The 10,256-nt window shown below is 39.5% G+C and overlaps 1 protein-coding gene across 1 annotated transcript in view; it reads left to right on the forward strand.

Moving 5' to 3' along the window:
* notch2 (notch receptor 2) overlaps positions 1-8,653 on the forward strand; it is a 158,279-nt gene extending 149,626 nt beyond the window's left edge. Inside the window, exons 34-35 of the mRNA XM_057840208.1 lie at positions 1,924-2,021; positions 3,777-8,653. Of these exons, the coding sequence (XP_057696191.1) occupies positions 1,924-2,021; positions 3,777-5,150 (1,472 nt within the window). The 3' untranslated portion in view covers positions 5,151-8,653. The remainder of the gene's footprint in view (positions 1-1,923; positions 2,022-3,776) is intronic.
* Positions 8,654-10,256: the final 1,603 nt, after the last annotated feature.

Below are 10,256 nucleotides of genomic sequence, written 5' to 3' on the forward strand. Positions count from 1 at the left end.
CATATTCTCGGCTCTCCTTTTCACCATCTGTGTTGTGGAGACGACTTCTGACACGCAAGAGTGAGAGAACACGTCACGCAAATAAACGAATCTGATTTGTCGATTGATTTTGTACCTGCTCAAGAGGCCGTTAATGGGCTGGTTCCCAGACTTTTCTATCAGTGTTTGAAAAATACAGGGAGAACAGTCTGGCCGTGCCAGGCAAAGCGGGGGGGGGGGACAGACAGTTGTATGGAGGAGGAGAAATCTAAGGGCACAGGAGGGAGTAGTAACATGAATGAGATCGGACAGGTATGGAGGGGAGAGGTTATTGATGGCCTTGAATGTGTTGAGGAGAACTTTGAACTGTATTCGAAAGTGGACCGGGAGCCTGTGAATCTGTTGGAGGACTGGAGTGATGTGGTGGATGGACGGGGTACGGGTTATGATGCGGGCAGCTGAATTTTGGACCAGTTGGAGTTTATGGAGAGTTTTACGAGGGAGGCCGAAGAGGAAGGAGTTTCAGTTTTCCAGGCGGGAAGGGACAAGGCTGTGAACCAGGATTGCAGCAGAATGTGGGGTGAGGGAAAGACGGAGCGATTAATGGTGCCTAGGTGAAAGTGGGCAATCCGGGTAATGTTATTGATGTGCGATTGAAAGGAAAGTGTTGTTGAGGATTACTCCTAGGCTCTTGACTTGGGGGGGAGGGTGAAACAGTGGAGTTGTCAATGGTAATGGATATGTTATGGTTTTTCGAGATGGTGAATTTAGAGCCAACGAGGAGCCCCTCAGTTTTATTACTGTTAAGTTTTAGGAAATTGTGAGTAAACCAGATTTTTATTTCAGTGATACAGTCAGTCAGAGATGAGGGCAGGAGAGAGGAGGAGGGTTCAGAAGTGAGGTAGAGTTGGGTGTTGTCGGCATAGCAGTGAAAGTGGATGTTGAATTTACGAAAAATATTGCCAAGGGGAAGTAGGTATATGATGTCATAAAGTGTCATCCGACAAATTTTGTCACTAATTCCATTTATGTGCAGCTCGGCTCTTTTACATCCATTAAAAAGTGAGATAATTTGCCAGATGACACTAATAGAGAGGGTCATGTCATAATTATGACAGTCTTATGAAGCCTCTGTCAAATAAAGTGTTACCGGTTAATAACTTTTGGTGTAAATAACCCATAATACATTGAGGGAAAACTGCGTTTTATAGTCCGGTGCGGCTTATTTATTAACAAATGCTGTTTTCGTGTCAAATTTGGTGGGTGGTGGCTAGTCAGGTGCGCCTTATAGCCCGGAAATTACGATAGTATTAATTTATAAATGCATTTATAGTTATATAAAAATAATACCAAAGAAATGCAATAATGACAATCAGTAAATAGCAGTTGCTTTGACATTGATAAAATCTTTTGTAAAAAATCAGTTGATGGGAACATCGCCCTACCAACATGGCTGCCTTAAGACATTTTGGTAGGGGTGGTGGAAGGTCTTTTCATGCTTCTGCCATGAATTGAAATGAATTCATCACTAGTAGACAGCGCAATAGGCAGCAAATGAACATTTGTGAATTCGTGGCCATCCCTCCCACTTCCATTGGATTGGACGTCTAGCGCTGTCAACGGCAGGCAATAATTAAGCAGTGTCAGAACAAGTCATGATAACAATGCCTTTAATTTACACTGATTTAATTTAGACTAATTTAGTAAAAAAACACAAAGAAAATGTATATTTTTTTTACAAAAAACATGGTATTGGTACACTACCAATATCGGCTAATACCGCACAGCCAGGTATTTGAATCGGTATCAGGAGGCAAAAATGTTATCAGTGCAACACTACTAAGAAAAACTTCCCACCTCATTTCGAGAAAGTTTCTTCGCACTGAGGTGGCACCAAAACCATACCCGTCTCATATGTGTAATTTCTCAATATTCTGTTTTCAGGCAAGTCTGCTCTTCACTGGGCTGCGGCAGTTAACAATGTGGAGGCCACTCTTGTGCTTTTGAAGAATGGAGCCAACCGTGACATGCAGGACAATAAGGTGGGTTCAAATATGTTCCAAAATAGGTTGTCTTCATATTCTACAGTGGACATCTATTCAAAAGTAATCATTAGGCTAACTCATTCACTGTCAGTCAAGTCGTAAAGTATGTCTTATAGTAGTTAGTAATAGAGGAAAGTCAATATTGACAACACTGATAAGCTACAATAGACAATTTACATCTGTAGTGCTGCAATGCATGCTAGGAGGCATGTTGGATGACAACTGTTTTGACGACAGATGGCAGCAGAGGTTGACTGTCTACCCCAAGGGGGCAGTGACGGCCAAATGAAGCTTTGCAGCCTATTGGTTCAAAGGTCTTAGGAGTTTTACCGGTTAATATCTTTTGTTGTAAATATCCTTCAATACAGTAAGGACAGCTGCGGCCTATAGTCCAGTGCGGCTTATGTACTGTATGAACAAATGCCATTTTCGTGTCAAATTTGGTGTGTGGCGGCTTATAGTCAGGTGCGCCTTATAGTCCGAAAATTGTGGTACATATATCTGTATACAAATGAAGAAAACGTGCAGGCAACACTAATACAGTTGGATGTCAACCACGGCCAGAAAATATTGCCACTTGGGCTGCAATTGGCCACTAGGCCGTAGATTTGAAACCTGTCCTATATGAATGTGATAAAACCATTCAAGAAAAAAAAAAAAAAATCAAAGTTCCTGCACGAAAATGTGAAGCTTACAGTAATTTGTCGTAAATAAAGATCATCCCGATCGATCGGGTCCGATGACGTCATTTTCAAAGTATTGGAATCGGCAAAAAAATATCGGACATGCCCTTTTTTAATTAAAAAATGTGTTTATTTTTTTTATTAAATCGTTCTCTAATTGTATTTAACGTTACAGACAAAATGTCTTACACTCATCCAGAGTTTTTAGTTTTGGCTTAAAGTAGGGCTATCAAATTTATCGCGTTAACGGCGGTATTTTTTTTTTTTTAATTAATCACGTTAAAATATTTAACGCAATTAACGCATGCGCTGCACGACCCACTCACGCATTGTCGCGTTCAATCTATAAAGGCGCCGTTTTACCTTTATATGGAGCTAAAAGGCAGTGTACAATGAGTAGAGTGAATTTAGGCAGTCTTTGGAGCCTTTATTTAATTAGCTAAAGCCTTAAAATCCCCCTCTCAACAACTAAAAATATCGTGGGAAGCAATGTGGGGAAGAAAGGCAGTAGTTGATCTTTTTCTTAACACCATATGTTATTTCTCAACGCAGAGAAGATATATCAATTGGTGTCACTACGCACAGTCATGGTTGCACTTCCCATCATGCATTTCGGCAGAACAGTTAAATTGCTACAGTATAATTTACTGAAAGCTCAACTAATACACTAGATGGCAATGTTTAGTCACAATATACAAAGTCACATTTGTCCTTTAAGAATTACAAGTCTTTCTATCCGTGGATCCCTCTCACAGAAAGAATGTTAATCATGTAAATGCCATCTTGAGGATTTATTGTCATAATAAAGAAATACAGTACTTATGTACTGTATGTTGAATGTATATATTCGTCCGAGTTTTATTCATTTTTTTCTTAATGCATTGCCAAAATGTATATGATAGGGAAAAATTATCGGGAATGATTGAAAATTAATCAGGAGAAGAAAAAAAGCAATCGGATCGGGAAATATCGGGATCGGCGGATACTCAAACTAAAACGATTGGATCGGGAGCAAAAAAACATGATCGGAACAACCCTAGTTGTAAATCATTTGACTTTTGTCATTCAGGAGGAGACGCCGTTATTCCTGGCAGCCCGAGAAGGCAGCTTTGAAGCCGCTCAAGTGCTCCTGGACCACTACTCCAATCGCGACATCACCGATCACCTGGATCGTCTTCCCAGGGACACGGCTCAAGAACGGATGCACCACGACATCGTGCGCCTGCTCGACCAGTACAACCTGGTTCACAGCCCCCACAGCGGCCCCAATCACATCGGAGGAAACTCCTCGGTGATGTGCGGCGCCAACGGAGCCGCGTTTATCGGCATGCGTCCGGGACCGCAGGGGAAGAAAAGCCGGCGGGGCGGCGGCAAAATGGGAGGCGCCGGCGGGGGTGCTAAGGACCCCAAAGACATGAAGGCTAAGCGAAGAAAGAAGCCCGCCGGGGGTGAGGGTCCGGCCGCGGGCGGTGGCGCAGCGAGCGCGTCGGGCAGTGTCAATGGCGTGAAAGCGGCCGGAGGTCTCCCCGAGAGCTCCGTCACCATGTCGCCAGTCGACTCCTTGGAATCGCCGCACTCGTATGGAGGCGACGTATCCGGCGCCGCCTCCGCTAACGCCAACTCGCCGCCCCTCATGACCAGCCCCGCCACCAGACCGATGCTGCCCCCCGTCAGCCACATGCTCGGCCAGCAGCAGCAACAGCAAGCTTGGGTGGGCATGAACAAACGCGGCTACGGCGGCCACATGTTTGGCCTAGTGCCGCACCCCATGGGGGGAAGCCACCGCGGGATGGCGCAGCACCACGGCCAGGGTCCTATGCTGACCCCCATGAACGTCACCATGAGTAGGGAGCAGCTTCCCCCTATCGTCACCTTCCAGATGATGGCGCCCGGCAGAGGCCAAGCCTTGATGAAGCAGCCCCAGCAGAGCCACGTGCAGGTGACTCAAGCCCAGCCTCAGAACCCCCAGGCGGGGCCCGGTCGCCTCCACTGCAGCCAAGCTTTGATGTACCAGATGCCTGATCAGATGAGCATAGGGCTCTCGCACCCCATGCACGCCATCAACCACGGAGGACCGCTACCTTCATACACTCCCATGCAGAGCCCGGTGGATAAGTACCCCACCCCGCCCTCCCAACACGGCTATACCCCCGCCGGCTCCGAAGGCACCACCCCCGGCCACCCGGCGCACCCTCCCAGCGAGCACCCCTATCTCACACCTTCGCCCGAATCCCCGGACCCCTGGTCGTCGTCCTCGCCGCACTCCAACTCGGACTGGTCCGACGTCACCACCAGCCCCACCCCCCTGGGGAACGGCCACCACGCACTGCCCTCCGCACGCCACACACACATTCCCGAGCAGGCGCAGCTGCCGCCGCCCTCACAGCCCGCGCAACAGGGGACCCCTCAGCCGGCCCTGGGGAGCAGGCAGGTGTTCGCGTAGGCGGGCCAAAGAGTGACTTTCGGGGGTTCTGCGCGCCTCCACGTTGAAGCGTAGTTACGTTCTTTAGCCCCGTCGTATGTTATAGCCTTCTCTCTTTTGCACTTAAGAAAACTTGTGTATAGTTTCTAAAATCTCCCTGAGCTAGAAATCAAATCCAGTGGTGTGCCTTGACTTAAAGTTATCTTGACACTGCCATTGACTGTCCGGTGATAAAGGAACCAAATTTGCTTTAAAAAAAAAAAAAAAAAAAAAAAATCTTTTTTTAATTGATTACACAGTAACTTTGGCATATTACAACTTACAATACTGAAACAAAGGAAACAAATCAAGAACCTTCCTACTGTTCTAACCGCTTTATCCCATAAACTTTTTTTTCTACCTGAATTTACATATGAAAAGTATACCTCAAATGACTTCAGTGAATACGTAAGTACATGAAAATCATAATAATAATTTTTAAAATGACCTGAATTTACATTTAAAAAATATACCTCAAAAAGAATTCAGTGCATAAGTACATGAAAATCATAATGATAAAGAAAATTCAATTCAATTGAAAAATACAGCGAAAAATGGACAAATCCGGAATAAAAATAATAATTCAAAAAAATTATATTTAAAAAAAATTTGAAGAAATTATTATTTTAAAAATTAAAATCAAACATTGAAAAAGCATTTTCGGGAGAATATAAAAATAAAAAGAAGGAATTTATTAATATATAAATTACCTGAATTTACATTTGAAAAATATACCTCAAAAAGATTTCAGTGCATAAGTGCATGAAAATCATAATGATAAAGAAAAATTCAATTCAATTGAAAAATACAACAAAAACAGTAAAATCTAGAATTAAAATAATAATTTAAAAAAATTAAAAACCATTTTTTAAATTATTATTTGAAAAATTAAACATTGAAAAAAACCTTTTCAGGAGAATATAAAAATAAAAAGAAGGAATTTATTAATATATAAATTACCTGAATTTACATTTGAAAAATATACCTCAAAAAGAATTCAGTAAATACATAAGTACATGAAAATAATAATGATAAAGAAAATTCAATTCAATTCAAAAATATAACTAAAATGGTAAAATCCTGAATGAAAATAATAATTAAATTTAAAAAATTAAACAAAAAAATTTTGAAAAAAATTATTATTTTAAAAATTAAAATTAAACATTGAAAAAACATTTTCGGGAGAATGTAAAAATAAAAAGGAATATTTTAGTCCTTATTTTTAGTAAGCAAATTTATTTGAAGCTTTTTCTATATTTACGTTTATTTCCTATTATTTTAAAAATCTTTTTGGGGGATTTTTGGCTGTATTTTCAATTTAAATTTCGATTTTATTTCTGAATTTACATTTGAAAATTATACCTCATAAAGAATTCAGTGAATACATAAGTACATGAAAATCATAATGATAAAGAAAATTCAATTCAATTGAAAAATACAACTAAAAATGGTAAAATCCGGAATGAAAATAATAATTTAAAAAATTACATTTAAAAAATTGGGGAGAAAAATATTTTAAATATTAAAATTAAACATTGAAAAAATATTTCGGGAGAATATAAAAATAAAAAGAAGGAATTTATTAATATATTCCACTGTTTTAGTCGTTATTTTTAGTAAGCAAATATATTTTGAACATTTTTTCTATATTTACGTTTATTTCCTATTATTTAAAAAAAAAAGGGGGGGGGGGATGTCTACATTTTTGGCTGTATTTTCAATTTAAATTTCTATATTTTTTACCTGAATTTACATTTGAAAATTATACCTCAAAAACAATTCAGTGAATAACTACATGATTTTTTTTCTTTCTTTTACCTGAATTAACATTAGCGAAATATACCTCAGATAGAATTCCGTGAATACTCTTAAAAATCTTAAATGATGATAATAATTTTTTAAAATTATTTTAAAAATTAAACATTAAAAAAAAAACATTTTGGGGGAAATATAAAAATAAAACGAAGGAATTTATTAATATACCCCACTTTTTTAGTTATTATATTTTAATAAGCTTATTTTTTATTTTTAAAATCTTTTTTAGGATTTTTATATTTTTGGCTGTATTTTTCAATTGAATGTTCTATATTCTGTTGATTTATTTTTTTTAACAATATTTTAATGTACTTATGTATTCCTCCAATGCCTTAAGTAGAATTGTTAACGATGATCGCTGCCATCCTTCCCAGACCAAGTGAATGGGACGTATATCGCCGTTTATGACAGTGAAATGCAAATTCAAATGAATTTGACGTCTATCATCGTCAATGACAGTGACTAAGTGTTTCTTTCCTTATGTACCAAATGTCCATATGTTTTGGTTTTTTTTTTTGCTTAAATCAGATTTTATTCAGCAACCAAACGTGAACTTTTAAAATTTTCTGATCACGGAACGAACGTGGATGTGGAAATCTGTCTGCTATGTGCTATCAAATTTATGCCAAAATGTCTGTTTATATTGAAACCACTTTTAATACTAGGCCAAGTGTATCCCAGCGGATTGTTTGTTACTCGTGAGATGATCTAATGCTTTTACTTGCATGTTGCCAACAATCGTAGTCGAAAAGCTCAATGGATGTTACCTACTTTTTTTTTTTTCATCTCTGCTTGAAACAAACATGGACGCACAGCATATTCTGCTTGTAAAGTCTGAGATTTTACTTGGCAAAGATTTTTTAATGGCTTTTTTTATATATATATATGAATACTGTGCGCACTTCTCGAGTAATTGTGAATGTTAAAAACTTATTTTTTAATGTTTCCTCCTCCAAAATGGTGTAACTTGTTTGTGCTAACTTCCAATCATTGTCTGCTATGTATGTAGTTGTCGTATAAGCCAAGTTTGGAGCTCAATCAAAGTATTTGGTGACTTCGCAAATGTTTTTGCTAATGGAAAACTATTTGAAAATGTTTTGTATACATCTTGAGATATGAGTAAGACAGTCGAGCGCGCTTACCGGCGTGCTAAATTGTCTTAAATCGTGAGGACAGTAATCTCAAGTTTTGTTGTCGCTGTGTTTGTTAGGTGTGTGTACATAGAAAATGTTACTTTTCTTGTAGCGTACGTATGAAGTAGTCCTGGCCATGTTTGCTAAGCTCCAACTCGAACTGTTGTTGACAAACATCATGTTTCATTTATGAATAAAAGACCGGATCATCAGAAATGAGGGAGCGGGTGCTGTTATTGTTCATTGAAGAGGCGGAGGCTGGTCTTTCAGGGGACGGTGGAAAAGGTCGGGAAAGAAACTAGAGGGCCAGAAGTCAAGTCTCCAAACCAGTGGCTACAATTAAAAAAGGAGGCTCAATTTTTTGCTTGTCGTTTTTTTGCAAAGCAGTTTTCGCTAGGATTATGACGAAAGTCTCGTGTTCAACTCGGAACAATGGAATGGTACCTTGAAAAATGCCTCCCGCGGATGTTGATCATACGGCGAGATTGAGAGGAGGCTGGCGGGCCAGTGCACCCCTAGTGGCCGAAAAATGTCATTGCAAATAATTGACTGTACTATATACATATGAATTTATAATAAAGACCTACACTGCTGGCCAAAAATACCGTATTGGCCCGAATATAAGACGGCCCTGATTATAAGACGACCCCCTCTTTTTCAAGACTCAAGTATGAAAAAAAGACTTTTTGAACACCAAATTCAGAAAATAATTACAGTTCATCCGAAACAAATGAGTAAAACTATATATTTGAGGGAAAAAGCATGTTATTTTGCCTGATCAAATCTTAATATCTGAACATTTAAATATGTAAACTAAAGTGCAATCACATTCATAAATGAATGGCTTCTGGTTTTTGAAATGTAAAACCAATCTATTGTGATAAAACAACAAAATTGCAATAATTGCATTAACCATCAAAGTGAAGTCTAACTGTAACTTGTCTTGAAACAAATCTGAATAAGGAAAAACATTGCAATAAAATAATGCAAACTGGTTAAACTAAAAAGAGTAGCTGAGATCTTTAATGACAGAACATCGCTTCAATGATATCTGGCGCCATCTAGCGTCGTGAATGGGTATAATGTCTAGACCGCGAATATAAAACGACCCCCTCTTTTTCAGTGTTATTTCAATGCGAAAAAACACCGTCTTATATTTGGGCCAGTACGGTATTGGCACCCCTGCAATTCTGTCAAATAATGCTCAATTTCTCGCAGAAAATGATTGCAATTACAAATTATTTGATAGTAATATCTTCATTCATTTTGCTTGCAATGAAAAAGCACAACAGAGAATGAAAAAAAAAAAATTAAATCATGATCATTTTACACAAAACTCCTGTTAATTACCTGTAGCACATTACAGGTGGTGGCAATAACTAAATCACACTTGCTGCCAGTTAAAATGGATTAAAGTTGACTCAACCTGTGTCCTTGTGTGTACCACACTGAGCATGGAGAAAGTGCTTTTTGCAGTGTGTTTTGGGTTATTGTCCTGATGGAAAATCCATGACCCCTGAGGGAGACCCAGCTTTCTCACACTGGGCCCTATATTATGCTGCAAAATTTGTTGGTAGTCTTAAGACTTCATAATGCCTTGCACACGGTCAAGCGGTCCTGTGCCAGAGGTAGCAAAGCAACCCCAAAAAGTCAGGGAGCCTCCGCCATGATTGACTGCGGGGACCGTGTTCTTTTCTTTGAAGGCCTCGTTTTTTTCCCCCTGTAAAAGTATAATGGTGCCTTTTCCCAAAAAGCTCTAGTTTTGTTTCATCTGACCTGAGAACATTCTTCCAAAAGGTTTTTGGCTTTCTCAGGTAAGTTTTGGCAAACTCCAGCCTGGCTTTTTTATGTCTCTGGGTCAGAAGTGGGGTCTTCCTAGGTATCCTACCACAGAGTCCCTTTTCATTCAGACGTCGACGGATAGTACGGGTTGACACTACCCTCGGACTGCAGGACAGCTTGAACTTGTTTGGATGTTAGTCGAGGTTCTTTATGCACCATCCGCACAGTCTTTTGTTGAAATCTCCTGTCAATTTTTCTTTTCCGTCCACATCTCGGGAGGATAGCCACAGTGCCATGGGCTTTACACTTATTGATGACACTGCGCACGGTAGACACAGGAACATTCAGGTCTTTGGAG

This window comes from Corythoichthys intestinalis, chromosome 7, assembly GCF_030265065.1.
Source record: "Corythoichthys intestinalis isolate RoL2023-P3 chromosome 7, ASM3026506v1, whole genome shotgun sequence".
In the NCBI taxonomy this organism is placed as follows: domain Eukaryota; kingdom Metazoa; phylum Chordata; class Actinopteri; order Syngnathiformes; family Syngnathidae; genus Corythoichthys; species Corythoichthys intestinalis.